We start from the raw sequence: 21,243 nt of genomic DNA, 5'->3' as shown, positions 1-21,243 counted from the left end.
GAAGAACCAAGCCAAATCATCACTGTTAGGGGTCAATTTCCCTTCACCTGGAACAATGGCAAAACCTATCGCTGCAAGGAATAAGCTAACCAGGTTTGTTATCAGAAACATGCAAACTGCAATTCCTCAGTCAGCTAAAATTGAATTATCAGGCCTGCAATGTTTGCAACTTTCAGTTCCTGGACTTCTAAAAATAAAAAAAAACTCAGTGCATACTATCTCTTTTGTCATTACCTTTTATTGTGTGTGTATGTCTCAAGTGCAAGTGTGAGCGGGCTGCTGTTGGAATTATGTTTGGATGTTTAGAAATAAAGGCTCATTCTTTTCCTCTAAAAGCAAAACCGATGAGAAAATCTGTGATAATGGGAACTGCAGATGCTGGAGAATCCGAGATAACAAAGTGTGGGGCTGGATGAACACAGCAGGCCAAGCAGCATCTCAGGAGCACAAAAGCTGATGTTTCGGGCCTAGACCCTTCGTCAGAGAGGGTCTGCTTGTGTTTGTGCCTCAGAGTCACAGCACCTAAGGGTTCAAACATTCTTCTTCAAGCAGTTATTTGAAAGACAGAGGAAGAGGGAGCCAACCTTTCCTGCCTAGAATAAAGGTATTTAAGTCAGTGAAAAACTGAAAGCAAAAAATGCTGGAAGTCATAGTGGATCAGACAGCATCCATTGAGAGAGAGCAAGCTAACATTTTGAGTCCAGATGTCTTGCCATCAGAGCTGTCACAGCATTAGCACATTAGCAGCCAGGAGAAAATCACCTCTACATAAATTACTAATGCAGAGGCAGCAAGTGATCGGTGCATCGAGCATAGGCGTTGGGACATCATGTTGCTGCAGTACAGGACATTGGTTAGGCCACTTTTGGAATACTGTACTCTGGTCTCCCTGTTATAGGAAGGATGTTGTGAAACTTGAAAGGATTCAGAAAAGATTAATAAGGATGCTGCCAGTGTTGGAGGATTTCAGCTATAGGAAGAGGCTGAATCGGCTGGGGCTATTTTCCCTGGAGCATCAGAGGCTGAGGAGTGATCTTATATAACAATGAGGGGCATGGAGAGGGTGAATTGCCAAGGTCTTTTTCCCAGGGTAGGCAAGTCCAAAACTAGAGGGCATAGGCTTCAGGTGAGAAGGGAAAAATTTAAAGGGAACCTAAGGGGCAACATCTTCAGGCAGAAGGTGGTGCGTGCATGGAATGAGCTGCCAGAGGAAATGGTGGAGGCTGGTACAATTACAACATTTCAAAGGCATCTGGAAAAATGTGTGAATAGCAAGGATTTGGAGGCGTATGAGCCAAATGCTGGCAAATGGGACTGGATTAATTTAGGATATTTGATGGGCGTGGACAAGTTGGACCAAAGGGTCTGTTTCCATTGCTGTGCAACTCAATGACTATGATTCTATAGGAAAAGAAGGAAAACTTGCATTTATAGCTGTATTGAATTTCGAGCTAGAAGCATTTTGAAGTGTAGCTGCCACTATAATGCAGAAACAAATTCCTGCAGCCAGCAATATCGTCCAGAGTACCCTACTATGCCCCCACCCCAACTACTAAAGCCACATAATGTGCATGATGGTGAAGCAAATTGATTATTATTGTTCTGACTGCAGTGCCAATTCACACATCAGAAATAAAACCGAGTTCTGAAAGAGGATGGCTCACATTCCAAAAGGTGACGAAGAAAACAGTCGTTAGCAATCTGGTCAGATTACAATTGATTCATCAACTGGAAAAGGGAAGAAGGAACGGATAGCAATATTCCAGATCATCTACTAATCAAAGGCATTATTTGTTAACAGAGAAGTTTTGAAGCTGTACAAACAATCGTGTACTTAACTCTTGGGTGTAATTCAAAGAGCCAGGTTGTAAATATCTGTAAACAAAAAAAAACCCGAAAGTATTGTGGATGTTGGAAATCAGAAACAAAAATAGAAATTACTGGAAAACCTCAGCAGGTTTTACAGCTTTTGTGGACATACATCTGAGATAATGTTGTTGACCCAATGACTCTGATTCAGAATCCATTCTTCATAAATATAGGTGGTGAGTATTGAATGCAAACGCAAGACAGACAGATTAGATAGCAAAGCAATTACATGTAATTCTACTTTGCATCCAGAAGAAATGATTTGCACTTGGATTTATACAGAATCTGGAACAATTGCATGCTTATCAATGTTTAAAATGAGCTAGCTTTATAAGTATTTTGCTTTCATGGGCTTGAATTGTAATCAATGCGCATTTTACCATGTGTGTGGGACTGTGGTAACAGTTGTTACTTTGAATGACTTTTAGGAGCTTTAGTAACCAGACATTGACCATAAAGGAGTTGTAGCATTACTAAGATTTAAATATTATTTGTAAATGTGGTTTGACCAATAAATGCCATGATCCATATCCGTAACAAGAGCTGACTAAAACAATTGATATGCGGTCAGCAAATGCTTGTTAAGGGAATATCTCTAAATTGTACATTTGAGTTTACATGCAGATAAGGCTGCAGTATGAACATCCAGTTCCCCACGCATTTGTGACACACCCACCATTCGGCTCATCAAGTCCAAACCAACCCTCCAAGGACCACCAATGCCTCCCTCTCATTGTAACACTGCATTTCCCATGGCTAACCCCTGGACACTATGGGGCAATTTAGCATGGCCGATCCAGCCAACCTGCACATCTTTGGACTGTGGGAGGAAATCAGAGCACCCGGCGGAAACCCACACAGACACAGGGAGAACATGAAAAGCCCCACTCAGAGGGTGGAATCAAACCCAGATCCTTGGTGGTGTGAGGCAGCAGTGCTAACCACTGAGCCACCGTGCCACTCACAGTGTCTCCATTTACTCATTTGCTGCTTAAGGTTGAAGTCACTGTTTATTTAGATTTGGTTATTTAGTTATTTATGTTAGTTTGCTGTTATGGAGATACAAGATACACGGCACTGAATCAATGGAAAGCAATAGAGTTCTCCCCTGATATCCAGGGTTATTAATGGGTCCCTTAATTTTTTTAATTCATTCACATGAAGAGGGTGTTGCTGGCTAGGCAGCATTTATTGCCCACCCTTAATTGCCCAGAGGGCAGTTCAGAGTCAACCATGTAGCTGTGGTTCTGGAATCACATGTAGGCCAGAATAGGTAAGGATGGCAGTTTCCTTCCCAAAAGGGCATGAGTGAAACAGACAGGATTTTCCTGACAATTGACAATGGATTCACGATCATCATTAGAATCTTAATTCTAGATATTTATTGACTTCAAATTCCATCATCTGCTATGGCAGGATTCGAACCCAGGTCCCCAGAACATTAACTGGATCTCTGGATTAACAGTTCAGCAATAACACCACTAGGCCATCACCTGCCCATTAGTTAACTTGGCCATTACTGGATTAGTTGGGAATATTGGAGTTATCCCTTCACACAGCTGATCTCCAAACTCTTTCGAGATTCCTGCTTTTGCCCAATGTCCCTTAAAATCCCTTGGATAATGACAATCTACTGGTCTTGCATTTAAAATTAAATATTGATTTAACATCCCTCATTTCCAAAAGAGAGTCCCAGAACTTCGCTGTCCTTTATTATGGGAATTTTTCCTGACTTTGATTCTGAAAGAACAGGAAATAAGTGTAGGCCATTCAGACCTTTGATCTTCCCCCATTATGCGATAAGATCATGGCTGATCTGATTTTAATCTCAACTCTACATTCCTGCACATCCCTGATAATCTTTCAGCCCTTGATCAGCAAGAATCCATCTACTTCTGCCTTAAAAACATTTAAAGATTCTGCATTCACTGCCTTTTGAGGGAGGGAATTCCAAATGCTCTCAACCCCTGAAGGAAAACATGAGTTCGTCATCTTTGTTTTAAATGGGTGACACTTTGCTTTTAAACATTGACCCCTAGTTCTAGATTCTGCCACAAGAGGAAACATTCTTTCCACATCCACCTAGTCAAGTCCTCTCAAGATCTTAAAAACCAAAAGAACTCCGGATGCCGAAAATCAGGAACAAAAACAGAAGTTGCTAGAAAAGCACGGCTCTGAGGAAGGGTCATTGGACCCGAAACGTTAACTCTGATTTTTTTCTTCACAGATGCTGCCAGACCTGCTGAGCTTTTCCAGCAACTTCTGTTTTTGCTCCTCTCAGGGTCTTTTATGTTGCAATTAAGTCACTTCTGATTTTTCTAAACTTCAGAGGATACAGGCCCAGTCTCATGAAGCAATCTGTTCTTATATGGTTCTAATTTGCAGAACAGCATTGTTTCAGGGTGATACGGTGATTCAGTGATCAGCATTGCTGCTTCACAGTGTGGGGGGCCTGAGTTTGATTCCAGCCTCAGTAAACTGTCTGTGTGGAGTTTGTACATTCTCCCTGCATCTGCGTGGTTCTCCTCTGCGCACTCTGGTTTCCTCCCACAGTTTGAAGATGTGTAGGTTAGGTGGATTAGACATGGTAAATGCAGGATTATAGGGTGGTTGGGGGGAGGCAGTTCTAGGTGGGGTGGTCTTCGGAGGGTCAGTGTGGTGCTCAGGCTTCTCACTAGAGAATCTGTTGCCTTAAGCCATAACAACCTAACTCCCGCATTGACTGGATTATCAGCTCTGGAAAGTTGATAACCGTGCATTACATTCGTTCTGACTATCGAAGATTGAAATGTGGCATGGAATAATATAGCATAGAAAGATGCCATTCAGCCCATCACGTGGGTAAGCACCTGCTCTTTGAAAAGCTTATCCAATCCATTCTACTGCCCTGCTCTTTCCCCACCAATCTTCTGATTTATCTTAATCCTTTCCTGAAAACAAAATTAGCTCAGGGGATGTAGGGATCACTGGCTAGGCCAACATTTATTGCACATTTCAAATTATCGAGAGAGTAGTTAAGAGAGTCTGGAGTCATATAGCAGTCAGATTATAAGAGCAGGGAGGTTATATCGTAGCTGTACAAAACTTTAGTTAGGCCACAGCTAGAGTACTATGTGCTGGTCTGGTCACTTCGCTGTGTGAAGGCTGTGATGGCATTGGAGGAGGTGCAGAGGTGATTGACCAGGATGTTGCCTGGGATGGAGCTCTGTAGTTACATAGAGAGGCTGGATCAGCTGGTGCGGTTTGGAGCTGAGAAGGTAGGGACGGGACCGAATGAGGGATACACGAGGGCATTCACAGTGTGGACTTGAAGAGCCAATAATGAGGGGGCATAATTGTAAGGTGAAAAGCAGGAGATTTAGAGGGGATTTGAGAAAAAAAAACACAGCACCCCTAAGGTGAAGAGAATTAAGAATGCACTGCCCATAAGAATAGTAAAAGTGGGAAACTTCACAAGCTTTAAAAAAATACATGGATGATTCTTGAAACATCATAATATTCAGGGTTATGGTTGGAGGGCTGGAAGGTGGGAGGAGTGTGGATAGGTGTAGATAGCACAGAAACAATTGGTTGACAGGTCTATGCTGTATGATAAGCTAAAGATTGCAGATTTCATTCCTGAGAGAGCATCAGTGAACCAGATAGGTTTTTACAGCAATTGGCAATGTTCATTGTAAGGTCGGATTTTTATTCCTCACTTTTTAAATGGAATTCAAGCTTCACCATCTCTCATGGTGAGATTCAAACCCATGTCTCCAGAACGCTAGCCTGGATTTCTGGATTTCCACTTCAGTGACATTACCGTTTCATTAGTACCTTCGCTTTTTCAGGCTGTTGTTGAATGGTGCTTCCACTTCCCTTTCAAGCAATGCATTCCAAACCATAACCTGGCAATAAGAAACACTGATCTCCAAATTTGGAGGCTAATTTCAAATCTGGTGTCTTTTGTTTTGCAGGTTTGGTGTGATCCTTGTGCTAAAATTAGTGTGCTTTTATACACTTTAGCTCTTATTGGAGCAAGAGTCTTAGAGAGAAATGAACGAAGGAAATGTCAGAGGATAATTAGGAATTAGTTACAGAAAGCACACACCTTAACAAGATGGAAATATCAAGCATTAAGGGATACCAGAATGACTTCCTAAAAATAGACTTCATTCAAAGAGACACATCTTTCCAATAGTTCCCCTTGATTATCGCTATAAAATCTGAGGCAGCTGTCAGAAGCTAAATTTCGAGGAAAGTTTTCTGAAGTTCTGGCTTTTTCTTTTTTGGAACAAGCTATTGTGTGGTCCAAGTTGAAAATTATGAAGGGAATGTCTCTTGTTATGTGGTTTAATGGCAGCACTGAGGAATTTAGATCCAAGATAGACTGATTGAAGAGAAAGCAAGAACTGTCTGGCTTCAGACTTGGACTTATTCCTAACACTATTCCCATAGAATCTCTACAGTATGGAAGCAGGGCATTCGGCCCAACATGTCCACACTGACCCTCTGAGGAGCATCCCACCCACCCCATCCCCTACCCTAATCAGTTTTGCATTTCCCATGGCTAGCGCACACATTCCTGGACACTGTGGACAATTTAGAATGGGCAAAGCACCTGAATCCATGCAACTTTGATATGTAGGATTGCGGGAGGAAACCGGAGCACTCGGAGAACACCCACACAGAACACAGGGAGAATGTGCAAACTCCGCACAGACAGTTGTCCAAGGTTAGAATCAAACCCATGTCCCTGGCGATGTGAGACAGCAGCGCGAACCACTGAGCCACTATGCCGCCCCTTTGTTTATCACATTGTCGTGCCAAGTATGCATAACATGGGAATCTGAGATATGCCAGGCTGTAAAGTTACTATTATGTTGTTAAGACTGTATTCTCCTGAACTCTCGAACCATCTCGAACACATGTTCTGCAGAAGGGTCATATCAGACTCAAACATTAACTCTGTTTCTCTCTCCACAGATACTGCCAGACCTCCTGAGTTTCACCAGCGTTCTGCGCTTGCTTCACATTCTCCCACTTGCAAAACATGGATGTACTGACCCCTGCTGGGACTTCCCGGCACCAGCGCCACCTTTAAATCTCAGCCATGTGCTCGGTTAAGTGCTGGCAGTCCGTGTCCCCAGACCTGTCAGACAGATAGACCCCCACCGCCGATCTCACACCATTCTTCCCATTTTCCTGCTAATGGTCATGTTGGTGTGTCTTTGAAGATTCTGCCCAATATTTCTACGGCAGACTATGATCTTTTGTAATCACCGTGACTCAGCAAACTGTTGAAGCTTTGCGGTGGTTGTGACACTTGCTAAGGTTTGCATGACTGTGTTCTTTCAGTGGCCTGGGCTGTCAGGTGATTCCCAAGTTCATCACTCTCATTGCCTTTCAGACACTCCTTATAACCAAACACAGAACAGTAACCCAATGTCCATTTTACCACATCTAACAAAAGGTAGGTGCCACGCAAAAGTTGGAGGGTATCTGTTATATCTTGGTATTTTCCCTTTAAGAGAGTTTAATTTTAAGAACACTGTGTACTGTGTGTATACAATGTTGGGTCTCTGCCTGACAGGCAGCATGCTATGGTTTGCAAACTGCTCAGGTAGAAATGAATTGGTTTGCTGTATTGTCTACCTCAAAACTTATAATGTTGTTTAATGTTTTAAATAAAATTAACCCATGAAGTCAATTGATCCCTGATGCTTGATTGACTATTAGACCATTATCATTAATATTACTGATGCAGAATGAAGCTTTTTTTTAAACAGAGCAGAAGACATCCTTTCAGCCCATTGTGTCTACACTGAATGAGCATCTCAGTTTGGGCCACTCTGCTGCTGCAACCCTTCACATTGCTCCTTTTCAAATAACCATCTAATTCTCTTTTGCCTCGACCGACCCTGCCTTCACCATGAAGGTATTCAGTGAACCTGATTCTACTCCTCTCTGGGGAATTAATTCCACAGATAACTGACTTGGAGAATTGAATACTTCTCATCTCAGCCTCAAAGGGAGACACTAATTTTTAAACAATGTCCCCTAGTTCTAGACTCTCTCAAAATGGGAAACATCCTGTCAACTCTTCCTAAGCATTTTTTATGTTTCAATCAGAACATCTCTCATTCTTCTAAACTCCAGTAGCTATAAGCTCAACCTCCTGAATCTCTGGTCATAAATTAACTCTTCAATCCCAGTAAGCAATTGTCTGAACGCTCCCTGAACCATTTCCAATGCAATTATATTCTTTCTTGAGCAAAGAGACCAAAATTGTAAATGATACTCCAGATGTGGTCTCACTAAGGTCCTGCACAGCTGTAGTAGCACCTCCCCATGTTTACACCCAGTTCTCCTTGTAATAAATGCTAACATTCTGGTTTCCTTCCTGATCAATTGTTGCATGTTAAGGTTTTGTGAATCATGCAACAGGCCACACACATGTTATTTTAAATTTATATGTGATTAGTTTTAGACGTTTCTTAATCCCTCCCTGAAAATATAATTGATATGTTGGAGATTGTGAGCTTGTTATAGACACATAGCGCAGATACCCCTCCCCTTCTCCATCAGAGATACCAGCCTCTTCTCTCTGAACCCACATTTGCCTTTCAAAAGCTAGTAGTTAAATATATTTCAGTTCCTAATGAATAGCATCTTTTCGTTTTGCCCAGAAACTGCCACCTGGTTGTCACAGAGTCATACAGCACGGAAACAGACCCTTTGGTCCAATTAGCACATGCCAACCAGATATCCTAAACTGTTTTTGTCCCATTTGCTGGCATTTGGGCCATATCCCTCTAAACCCTTCCTATTCACATACCCATCCAGATGCCTTTTAAATGTTGTAATTGTACCAGCCTCCACCACTTCCTCTGGCAGCTCATTCCATACATGCACCACCCTCTGTGTGAAAATATTGTCCGTCAGCTCCTTTTTTACATTTCTCTCCTCTCTCCTTAAATCTATAACTTCTATTTTTGGACTCCCTCACCCTGAGGCAAAGACCTTGGCTATTCACCCTATCCATGCCCCCCATGATTTTATAACCCTCTATAAGGTCACCCCTCAGCCACCGGCACTCCAGGGAAAATAGCCCCAGCCTATGCAGCCTTTCCTTTTAACTCAAACCCTCCAACCCTGGTGACATCCTTGTAAATCATTTCGGAACCCTTTCAAGTTGAACAACATCTTTGCTGCAGCGGGTCAAATGCCTTTGTTAGAACAGGAAAACACTGACTGAAGTTGCGCTTAATGGCAACTGCAAACAAATCTAAGCCAAATGGGTGAAACAGTTAAAAGCTATACCTCGGTTAAAAGAAGATATCAGTGAAAGAGTTAAACACTGCACCTCTGCAGTCACATGAGATGCGTGCTTAAAAGCCATTACAGGAAATATAATGCATAATTTACTAATTTTTATATATGCAAAGGTAAATATCCATAACTTTGTAACAGATATTGTAAAGCAACAGATAGATTATTAAGAAGGAGTAATCAGGCACACAGTAGGTTAATGATTATGCATACATTCCAGATAGTTATTACTGCAGAAAGCGATGTACCTCTGCACATTAATTGCAGCTGAGCTGTGCAGAAAGTACGTGTCGAAGTCAAAATAAGTTATTAGAAATTCTGGCTCGTTGAAAATCCCAAATTCTCATTACAAATCTGTCAGAATTTTAAAATTCAGCTGTCGCAATAAGGGCACACGTCAGCAGAAATTTAAGTACAGGTACTTACTCATGGTTGAAGCAAAGAGGATGCGGTAGTTAACTGAACTTAATCTTCCAGCCTACAACAGAGCAGGAGTTGATGCAATGCAAAAGAGAAAGTCACAGTCACAGCGAATGTTTGTGTGGGATGGGGTAACCAGCCCATGGAGATATCCACCTCTGCTTCTCGAGTAAATGTATCTTTGATGTTTCAGAGGCAAACTCAAAAGAAGCTCATGCCTCTGATCACCATGGTGTTGTGGCCTGACTGTGTCCAATTGATTTTCATTCAGTAGCTTTACAGCAGTGAGTTCGACAAACCTGTGGGAGGTTTAGATATACAGCAAAGTATGATTCACCTCTCCCTGTCCAGTTCTCGCCGTTCAGTGGAAACGCTCTGATGGCAAAGGTAGGGACCAGAAAGTAGAAAAGGAAGCAGCTTCTCTGCTGCATTCACACATCCCTCCGAGAATTGAATTGTCTAACCTCAATTAATCGTTCCTTTATCTCCCTGTCCCCTTTACAGAAGGCTGACTATAAAGGGTTTCAGCTTGGTTCCCCTGGTCCTCGAGGTATTTGTTTAATCAGGTGTCCTCGGACACTTTACAGAAAAAGACAGTCTGTTGTGGTACACAAAACAGAAAATGATGAATGGAAAAAAAAGTGTTAAAAGCATTCTAAGAGGAGGTGTGTTAGAAATATGGATTGGGACCTCTCGGTGTCAGAGTTCAGATAAACTGGGCTGTACTGGAAATTGCAATTCTGACTTCATCCTCCCATCTTATTGCACATTTATAAGAATCAGATTTTTATTTTAATATCCATAAGGTGTGTGTTGGTAAGGGGCTCTTTGGGTATATGATAGACCAAGTGTCCTTCCTCTTCATACATCTCTTATATCCCACCAGCTATCACGTTGCTAGTCCACATCAACCTCTAGAAAGCCTCACCCCTCTATCCTATGCCTGTAACTCTGTGTTTCCCCATGGCTAACCCACCTAGCCTGTACATTCCTGGATACTATGAGCAATTTAGTTTGGCTAATCCACCTAACCCGCATGTCTTTAGATTGTGGGAGAAAACCAGAGCACCCAGAGGAAATCCATGCAGACACAGGGAGAATGTGCAAACTCCACACAGACAATTGCCTGAGGCTGGAATTGAACCCATGTCTTTGGTGCTATGAGACAGCAGTGCTAACCATTGAGCCACATGCAGGCTCTAAGCATATCTTACAGGCTAATCTTTCCCCCAACCTCCATGCACACGCTTGCATGTATATAGAGATACTTGTACATACACTAGGCACACATGTATCTGCAAACATACATGCTCAATCCTGTACAAAAGCCTATGCACATATATGTACACAAATTTACGCACAAACATGTTCACACGTACACAAATTATTGTTTAAAAAAACATAAAGGCAATATATTGCAAAACTGAAGATTTGAATCAATCACAGCACCTGTTGAGTGGCATGGTAGCTCAGTGGTTAGCTCTACTGCCTCATGGCACCAAGCACTCAGGTTCAATTCCCACTTTAGGTGACTGTCTGTGTGGAGTTTGCATGTTCTTCCTGTGTCTGTATGGGTTTCCTTTGGGTGCTCCAGCTTCCTCTAATAGTCCAACGATGTGTAGTTTAGGTGAATTGCTCATAGTGTTTCAGGATGTGTATTTTAGGTGGGCTATAGGGAGATGAGTCTGGGTGGGATGCTCTGAGGGTCAGTCTGGGTTTGTTGGGCCAAAGGGCCTGTCCCCACAGTGTGGAGATTCTACGAGATTCCACGAAGTGCAAACTCAGCAGGTTTGGAAGCATCTGTGGGGATGGATAAGGAGTTAATGTTTTGAGTCTAGTATGACTTGTTCAGAACTCAGAATAATAATAAAAATTTAACTAACTTCACAGTTAGGGAATTTCAAATTTAAAAAAGTGTTTCTTATTTGATCTTCCCCCACTCAATATACCTGCAACCTACTTCTGAAGAATTTTCTTGACTTACCTGTTGGAAAATTTACCAAAGAGTAAATACTAAAGCTGCTAAATGACAAATCTAACTTTGCTCCTAGCCTGTGTTTTTTGGCAATTTCCTCTAATAAATTAAAGCTGTTTTGAGTATCTGTAATCTGCCTCATTTCGCATTCCAGATTTATTCCCCTGAAGGTGGACTTTTTACTGCTGTCACTGTTTTCCCTATTCCTTTAAAAAATTGTTTCCCCTATTATTGGTTGTAAAAAAAAAAGCTTTTCTTGACTTATAGAATCCCTACAGTGTTGAAACAGGCCATTCAGCCCAACAAGTCAACACTGAATCTCAGAGCATCCCACCCAGACCCAACCCCCTGTAACCAACGTAATCTACACATCCCTGAACGCTATAGGCAATTTCCCATGGCCAATCCACCCATCTTTGGACTGTGGGAGGAAACCAAAGCACCCAGAGGGGACCCACACAGACACAGGGAGAATGCGTAAACTTCACACATACAGTTGCCCGAGGGGATGGAATTGAACCCAGGCCCTTGGCACTGTGAGGCAGCAGCGCCAACCACTGAGCCACCATGTTATCTTTTATCATGGGTTATCTTTTATTATTCGCTTGCAGGATTTTTCTGTTCCTAGATTCCTCCTTCACAGTTGCTGTTCAGTTTTGGGGCTCTTCTGACTGGTCGTGAAACTGAATCAACACTTCCTCTCTGTTCTTCTTGTTTCCAAATGATTTTGGGTTTGTTTTTGATTTTCACTCCTGCCAAGCTTTTCTCTGCAGTGGATCATGTTGCTGTGACCATGTTTCGTTGTGTGGTTTTATGCTCACATCCATTAGTTTGTGTTCAGGACAAATTGGTCAAAGACAAGAAGGTAGTTTAAGAATTGTCTTCACACTTTGGTTTCTTTAGAATCCTGTTTATTGCACGTGGATAGTAAATACATGATAATCTGACATGCACCAAGTTCTTGGATTTTAACTTAACCTTACAATTTTTAAAAATGTATTCATTAATGGCATGAGGGCATCACTGGCCAGGCAGCATTTATTGCCCATCCCTAATTACCCAGAGGGCAGTTAAGAGTTACCACATTGCATGGGTCAACAGGCCAGACCAGATAAGGATGGCAGTTTCCTTCCCATTAGTGAACCAGATGGGTTTTTCTCGACAATCAACAATGGATTCATGGTCATCATTAGACTCTGAATTCCAGATTTTTATTGAATTCAAATTCCCCCATCTGCCATAGCTGGATTTGAACCTGGGTCCCCAGGACATTATCTGGGTCTCCAGATTAACCATCTAGCAATAATACCAACAGGTCATCGCCTCTTAATTGTCAGAGTATGGTCTTCACGTATTTCTCTTGATCAATCTAACATAGACTTTTAACTCTGTCCACACTTTGCTATTTATGGCCAATGGAGAGCAGATCTGTGATATCACTGGAAAGTTGCTCCAGGGTCCTGCTTCAGTCTTTGTACAACTGTGCTGTGTAGGATTTCCAATCTCAACTCTCAAGCTCTGGTCTGTCTTGCATGGTGTTGAATTTGTAGAAAGCTGTTGGAGTTGCGCTCCACCAGAAAAGCGAAGATCATTGCATCACGCTCCATACTTGTACCTTGTAGATGATGGAAAAGCTTCGGGCCATTAGGAGGTGAGTTACCTACTGCAGAATTTGCAGTTTCAGACCTATCTTTGTCGCCATGATAATTATGTAACTTGTCTAGTTCAGTTTCGTTCTATTTCCAGAACAGTATCAGAACTGAGAGATTTGAACTATGAGGAGCAGTTTGGGCATTTATATTCTCCAGGAAAGAGACTACTGAAGGATAATCCTGCAGGCTACTATAAAATTATGAAGGGGTTTGACAGGGTTGACCTAGAGAAAATATTAGCACTTATGGACCACAAATTTAAGTTAGTCACCAATAGATTCAGTGATGAATTCAGTGGAAACCTCTTTGCCCAGAAAAAAGTTAGAATGTGGAAGGAGCCATTAAGGAAATTAGAATGGGTGTCTTTACTGGGAAGCTTGGTAAGAACATGAGGGAAAGTGGATTTAAAGAACATGTTGATAGGATGAGATTAAATAAGCTGTGGGAAGGCTTGAGCAGAACATAAATACTGACATAGACCTGACACAGTAGGAACTGCAGATGCTGGAGAACCTGAGATAACAAGGTGTACAGCTGGATGAACACAGCAGGCCCAGCAGCATCAGAGGAGCAGGAAAGCTGATGTTTTGGGCCTTGACCCTTCTTCAGAAATAGTGAAGGATCTAGACCCAAAACGCCAGCCTTCCTGCTCCTTTGATGCTACTAGGCCTGCTGTGTTCATCCAGCTTCACACTGACATAGACCTATTGGGCTGAATGGTCTGTTTCTGTTTTGTAACTTCTATGTATTTTTATATGTGATTCTTAAACTGAAGGAAGGGCTTGTAAATCTGAGACCCAGAATAATGAGTTGCAAAAGGAAACTAAAACATCTTAATTGCTGTGATCTCTATCTTTGCCTGTTCACCTCCTTACCTTAGCAATAAGCTAGATCTCTATCTTTGCCTGTTCACCTCCTTACCTTAGCAATAAGCTAGATCGTTATCATTGCCTGTTCACCTCCCTACCTTAGCAATAAGCTAGACCTCTATCTTTGCCTGTTCACCTCCTTACCTTAGCAATAAGCTAGATTGAAGTTTGTAGAAACTTGCTGTGCATGTATTGGGTGCCACACTCTCTATTAAACTGCAGCAATACTACTTCAAAAAATGTAACTGATTGGCCTTGAAAGGTGCTACATAAATGCAAGTCCTTCCTTCATCCTATTTTGTAACATTGTTATGGAATCTGGGAAAATCCCACTGGTACCCGGGTTTCTGTTGATCTTCCATCAAACCTACCTCAGCTTATATGTATGGTATATGTATGCTCGTGTTAACATATGTTCTAAAATGTCAAGAAAATCATATTTATGGAACTGGAGAAGATAGGGAGTGATATATCAGAGTATCAATTTAATCAGAAATTGAAAATTAGAAGTTTGATCTCCATCAATTGGATTAGATAATATGAAGATGCTTAAATATTTTTTACATTTTAGCATGATATTTTATCTTCCAGATGCCGATCCAAATGACTATAAAAGATACTTACAGACTCATAAATCGGCTGGTGGGAGTACACCCGGACAAATTTCTTTGGCTGTTCATGGTGTAAATGTAGGGACTGAATTACCTATAAAACAATACCCTTACTGACTCAATACAGAGAGATTAGCTCAGGTGAAGGGCAAGATTAAGTTCACGATGGACAATTTTATTATTAAACTGAGTCACCGTCACTGGAGCTTACCTGTTACAAATGTGCAGAAGCCAAATAAATTCTATAAAGATTATTGCAAAGTCAACACAGCCAAAAAGCTCTGTCATATCCTATTTCATAATTAGAAGACTGCATTGAAAGATGTGGACATCATCACCAAAATTAACTTGTTGAAAGGATTAACTGATAGAGCCAAAATAATATCAGCTTTTGTAACACTAGAAAGACACTATTAATGCAAAGTTATGCTGTTTGGAATGAAAAATGAACTAGCAACGTTTCAACAATTAACCATTAAAGTCAATGAGGAACTATGTAACTGTATGGCTTACATCGATTACTTGGTCATGTTCAGCCAAACCTAGAAAGAACATTTTCAGCACCTAACTAAACTGGCTGATCAATTAAAAGGAGCTAATTTGGATATAAACCAATTAAAGTGAATTTTCCAAAACAAAAGTGATTTCTTTGGGCCACACTGTTGAAACCCGAAAACAGTAAAAGAAAGGGCTATTTTGGATTTTCCCAAACCTAAAGGCTAAGCTTGAATTTTTCCATATGTCATCATGCATGATTATTATTGGAAGTTTGTTGAAAAGCTCAGCACTGTTATACTCCTTTGATTAAGTAAAGAAAGGCAGAAAATTTGAATGAGCCCAAAAAATAGAGAGCCTTGGATAACTTGAAAGCTGTGCAAACAACAACAACAATTGTAGTAATATTAAACTATAAGAGCTCACTCAAATTGTTTGGACATAGTTTGAGTGTGGCTTTATGATAAGAAGGTGAAACAAACGGCTTGTCGTTTATTTTTCAGAAGAAATTGAATGCATATTTCTAAATGGTGTGCGATAGCATCTTTTTATAATAGACTCCAATATTTTCCCAATACCAGCTGCTAAGCTAAATGGCCTATAGCTATCTGATTTTTGTCTCCTTCCCTTTCTAAATAAAGGTGATGTATTGGCTGTTTTCCGATCCTTTAAGATTTTTCCAGTAATGAAGCATTCTTGGAAGATTGGTACCTGTGCATCTATTATCTCTGTAGCTACTTCCTTTAAAATATTAGGATGTAATCTATAATGTCTGAGAGACATATCAGTCTTTAGCCTTATTAGTTTTCCTAGTATTATTGCAAGAACATAATCTATTATATTTTTTTCACCTCTCACATTAGCCCTTTGATTATTTTATGTCTTTAGAATGTTAATAATGTGAAGACTTCAGCAAAGTATTTATTCAGTTTCATTACCAAATCCTGGTTTCCCATTACCAATTCCCAAATCTCAATGTCTAAGATGCTTATGTTCACTTTGGCCTCTCTCTCCATCCTTAGATATTTAAAGAAGCTCTTACAGCTTGCTTTTACATTACTTGCTGTTTTATCCCAATAGCTTATTTTCTCCTTCTTTGATCTGTTTGTAATTACTCATTGTTAGTTTTTAAAACTTTTCTATGTCTTTTTATTCCAACTTGATATTATCCTTAATTTGCCTGGTTAACCATGATTCATTTATGTCCTCTTCAGAATCCTTTGTTCTTATTGAGATATATCTTTGCTGTGAGTCATGAATGACTTCCTTAAATATCTGTCATTATTCCTCTACTGTCTTTCCTGCTAAACTCCTTTCCCAATTCACTCCAACCTATACCATCTTAAATCTTTTGTAATTAATCTTATTTAAATTTAGCACAGTTGTTTCTGATTCAAGTTTCTCACTTGCAAAACTAACTGCCATATTCTGCCATGTTATTGTTACTGTTCCTTTTTGGGTCTTTTACTCTGATATCATTTATTAAGCCACACTACCAGATCCAAGATAGTATGATCCCTGGTTGGATCTAATGTAGTATCAAAAAAAAGCATTAAAAGAACTCTTTGATAGGGAATAGAAAATGGAAAAAAAGAAGACTTCATTCCCCAATATTCATTCCTTGGAGGGAGAATGTGATTAAAGCTGTATAATTCACAGTGCAAGTTAATACAATTTCTGAGTTTCATTTTCAAGAAAGTGGCATATGGGTGTTGACTACTTGAAGGATTTTCTTTAAAAACAAAATGTAAGAGAGTCCTTCCAGGACCAGAACATAATCCGTTGTGCATCAGAGAGCAGGTGATTACAAAACCCTGAAATGTTTATTGAATATAATTTTATACTGTGGGGTTTATGACTGGTAGAGAAGCCAGTGCTCATTTTCACTAAATACAATCAGTAATTTTTGTTCAGAAATCCCAGGGATTGTAAGTTTTAGGGCAGTTTGGAGGAGGCCAGACTGACGTTCAAAGCAAATTTAGCTTTCTCTCCTTACAGCAGTGTAGGACAATTAAAATAATACAATGCAGGAAAATAGTTAGGTCTGCAGGAGGTAGTTTGTAAAACCTCCAAAGCAGGAGAGTTTGTTTCAAAATCTGCAGGTGATTTAGGAACTGAGAAAGCATAAGCTCTCAGGTTTGTGGAAGAGTTGACGTTGGCGGATTGGAAAAAGACCCATTCAATTCTTTCCAACAGTCTGTAGCTAAGAAAGTGTCTGGAATCAGTTTGCAGATGACACTAAAATTGGTGGTATAGTGGACAGCAAAGAAGGTTGATAAGGTTCCCCATGGCAGGCTGATGGAGAAAGTGAAGTCACATGGGGTCCAGGCTGCGCTAGCTAGATGGATAAAAAACTGGCTAGGCAACAGGAGACAGAGAGTAGTAGTAGAAGGGAGTTTCTTAAATTGGAGACCTGTGACCAATGGTGTTCCACAGGGATCTGTGCTGGGACCACTGTTGTTTGTAATATATGTAAACGATCTGGAGGAAGGTGTAGGTGGTCTGATCAGCAAGTTTGCTGATGACACTAAGATTGGTGGAGTAGCTGATAGTGAAGGGGACTGTCAGAAATTACAGCAGAATATAGATAGACTGGAGAGTTGGGCAGATAAATGGCAGATAGAGTTCAATCCAGGCAAATGCGAGGTGATGCATTTTGGAAGATCAAATTCAAGGGCGAAATGTACAATAAATGGAAAAGTCCTAGGGGAAATTGATGAACAGTTGTTCAGGTGTTCAGGTCCATTGCTCCCTGAAGGTGACAACGCAGGTCAATAGGGTGGTCAAGAAGGCATATGGCATGCTTTCCTTCATTGGACGGGGTATTGAGTACAAGAGTTGGCAGGTCATGTTGCAGTTGTATAGGACTTTGGTTCGGCCATATTTGGAGTACTGTGTACAGTTCTGGTCGCCACATTACCAAAAGGATGTGGATGCTTTGGAGAGGGTGCAGAGGAGGTTCACCAGGATGTTGCCTGGTATGGAAGGTGCTAGCTATGAAGAGAGGTTGAATAGATTAGGATTATTCTCATTAGAAAGACGGAGATTGAGGGGGGACCTGATTGAGGTCTACAAAATCATGAGGGGTATAGACAGGTTTTTTTCCCCGAGGGGGGGACTCAATTCCTAGGGGTCATAAGTTCAAAGTGAGAGGAGGAAAGTTTAAGGGAGATATGTGTGAAAAGTTCTTTACACAGAGGGTGGTGAGTGCCTGGAACGCGTTGCCAGCGGAGATGGTAGACGCAGTCACATTAACATCTTTTAAGATATATTTGGACAGGTACATGGATGGGCAGGGAGCAAATGGACACAGACCGTTTGAAAATAGATGACAGGTTAGACAGAGGATCCTGATCGGTGCAGGCTTCGAGGGCTGAAGGGTCTGATCCTGTGCTGTAGGTTTCTTTGTTCTTTGTTCTTTGTTACCTCAGAGTACAATGGGATCAGATGGGTCAATGAGCCAAGGAGTGGCAGATGGAGTTTAATTTAAATAAATAAGAGATATTGCGTTTTGAAAAGGCAAATCGAGGCAGGACTTATACACTTAATGGTGAGATCCTGGGGAGTGTTGCTGAAAAAAGAGACCTTGGAGTGCAGGTTCATAGCTCCTTGAAAGTGGAGTCCCAGGTCAACAGTGAAGAATGTAAAGAAGGCATTTGATACCCTTGCCTTTTGGGTCAGGACGTTGAGTATAAATGTTGGGATGTCATGTTGCAGCTGTACAGGACATTGATTAGAGATAATGGGAACTGCAGATGCTGGACAATCTGAGATAACAAAGTATGGAGCTGGATGAACACAGCAGGCCAAGCATCACATCTTCGATCCGCCTCTCCCTCTCTCCCTATTTATTTCAGAACCCTCTCCTCCTCGCCCCTTTTCTGATGAAAGGTCTAGGCCCGAAACGTGAGCTTTTGTGCTCCTAAGATGATGCTTGGCCTGCTGTGTTCGTCCAGCTCCACGCTTTGTTATCCAGGACATTGATTAGGCCATTTTTGGAATACTGCATGCAATTCTGGTCTCCCTGCTATAGGAAGTGTGCTGTGAAGTTGGAAAGATTTACAAGGATGTTGCCAGGGTTGGAGATTTTGAGCTATAGGCAGAAGCTAAAAAGCCTGGGGCTATTTTCCTTGGACTGTCGGCCGCTAAGGTTTGATCTTATAAAGGTTTATAAAATCATGAGGGGCATAGATATGGTGAATAGCCAAGGTCTTTTCCCTGGTGGGGGAGTCCAAGCCAGAGAGGGTAGATTTCAGGTGTGAGGGGAAAGATTTAAAAGGGACCGAAAGGGCAACTATTTCATGTCGGGGTGGTGTGTGTATGGAATGAGCTGCTGTTAGAAGTTCTGGAGGCTGGTACAATTACAACATTTAAAAGACATCTGAATGGGTATATGATTTGGAAGGGTTGAGAGGGATATGGGCCAAATGCTGATAAATGGGACTAGATTAATTTAGGATATCTGGATGGCATAGATGTGTTGGACTGAAAGGTCTGTTTCCGGGTTGTATAGCTGTATGACTCTATGACCTATAAGTCAGTTGAGTTAAATCCCAAGTAGTTGAGAGATGGGATGTACTTCCTCTGGATATGAATACCTATAACCTAATGGTCTTAATAAATAGATTCTTCTGTGTATTCCGATATTTTTTGAATCGTGTTCTATATGTAGATAGCTTGTTTTTGGTTTTTGTGTAATAAACTCCTGTTCTGGCATTAAAGGAACTCCTGCATCCTTTTGTGTCTATGTTTCAGTGACTGACTTTCATATTAAATAAATATATATCTTGAAAGTGATTTATCAAACCAGTTTTCATTGTAGAACCTGACTTGCCCTGTACAATAATCAGCTGGGATCACACACACACACACACACACACACACACACACACACACACATCAATTAAAGGTCTGTTGATGCTAATACTATCAGTTACTAAAGTTTCCCTTTATTGATTGGCTTCTGAATAGAACCAGGATGGAAAGTATTGACCTGTTTGTTGTAGTCTGCATCTTGAGGCATTATCATTGCTCAAAATACTTCCTCCTTCACTCCTTTTGCATTTTCAATATTTTTGCTGGCTGCTTGGAACACTCCAAGTGGCAAGATGCAGACAAACATAGAAAGCTACAAAATAATTGAAATGAGTTTGAACCTAGTAATGTGTTGACATGAGCAAATGGATAGATTCATTGACAGCACAATCAAGAGCTGTGATGCAGCAGGGCTAAAGCCCTGAGAATCCCTCTCGCTCTGCTAATGCAGTAACGAGAGTTCATTAATTCCAATCAGTTTATGACATGCTTCCCCAGCAAGATCTTTAAGCATTGATGTCATTCACAGTGGTCTCCATGGCAGTCGAAGCCATTTCCTGTCTATTAATGCACTTGATTGTTCAATGGAATTGTTATGAATGTGTACAGGATGACAGCTAACTGCGAGTGAGCTGTAAAGGCTTTAGTGCGACACAGAGCAGTAATTGATGCCAGAAACCTCTGCCAGTGGCAAATGACTCACCCAGCCTGTATTTTTATTTTCTCTCTTAATTTGCAATTTTCCCTTGTTCCTTTCCCAAGGTGCTGATTCTCAGAATTTGCATGGGCTGTGTTCAAGTGCCACCTGCTCCAAACCTGTGTTGTAACATCACGGAACAGTTTGAAGAGAAAGTATCTCCAAGCTAACAGCACACAGGGAGTTAATTCGGCCCATCATATCTGTGCTAGCTCTTTGAGATATGGAAATATTTGTATTTTTACAGCATCTGTCATGACTTCAGGACCTCTCAAGATGCTTTACAGGCAATGAAGGTGGGAGAGCTGTCCCACAGACGAGTCAAGCAACAGCCTGACATAGTCATACTCAGGAATCATAGCTCACAGATAATGTCCCAGGCACACATTGGGTTATGTTACTGTCTGGCAGAGACTTACTAACATTTGTTTTTAAAGAAAATCCTTCAGGCAGTCAGCACCCATATTAATGGGGAGGTGATGGCTGAGTGGTATTATCGCTAGACTATTAATCTGGAAACTCAGCTAAT

The 21,243-nt window shown here is 41.1% G+C and overlaps 1 protein-coding gene across 1 annotated transcript in view; it reads right to left on the bottom strand.

Moving 5' to 3' along the window:
- The window catches only part of LOC125446850 (synaptotagmin-4), a 72,307-nt gene extending 62,354 nt beyond the window's left edge, over window positions 1-9,953 (bottom strand). The window contains exon 1 of the mRNA XM_048520769.2: window positions 9,607-9,953. Within this exon, the coding sequence (XP_048376726.2) occupies window positions 9,607-9,610 (4 nt within the window). The 5' untranslated portion in view covers window positions 9,611-9,953. The remainder of the gene's footprint in view (window positions 1-9,606) is intronic.
- Between the last annotated feature and the right edge of the window lie 11,290 nt (window positions 9,954-21,243).

Source organism: Stegostoma tigrinum, chromosome 36 (genome assembly GCF_030684315.1).
Source record: "Stegostoma tigrinum isolate sSteTig4 chromosome 36, sSteTig4.hap1, whole genome shotgun sequence".
Lineage (NCBI taxonomy): Eukaryota > Metazoa > Chordata > Chondrichthyes > Orectolobiformes > Stegostomatidae > Stegostoma > Stegostoma tigrinum.
This window is presented reverse-complemented; position numbering and strand designations above follow the sequence as displayed.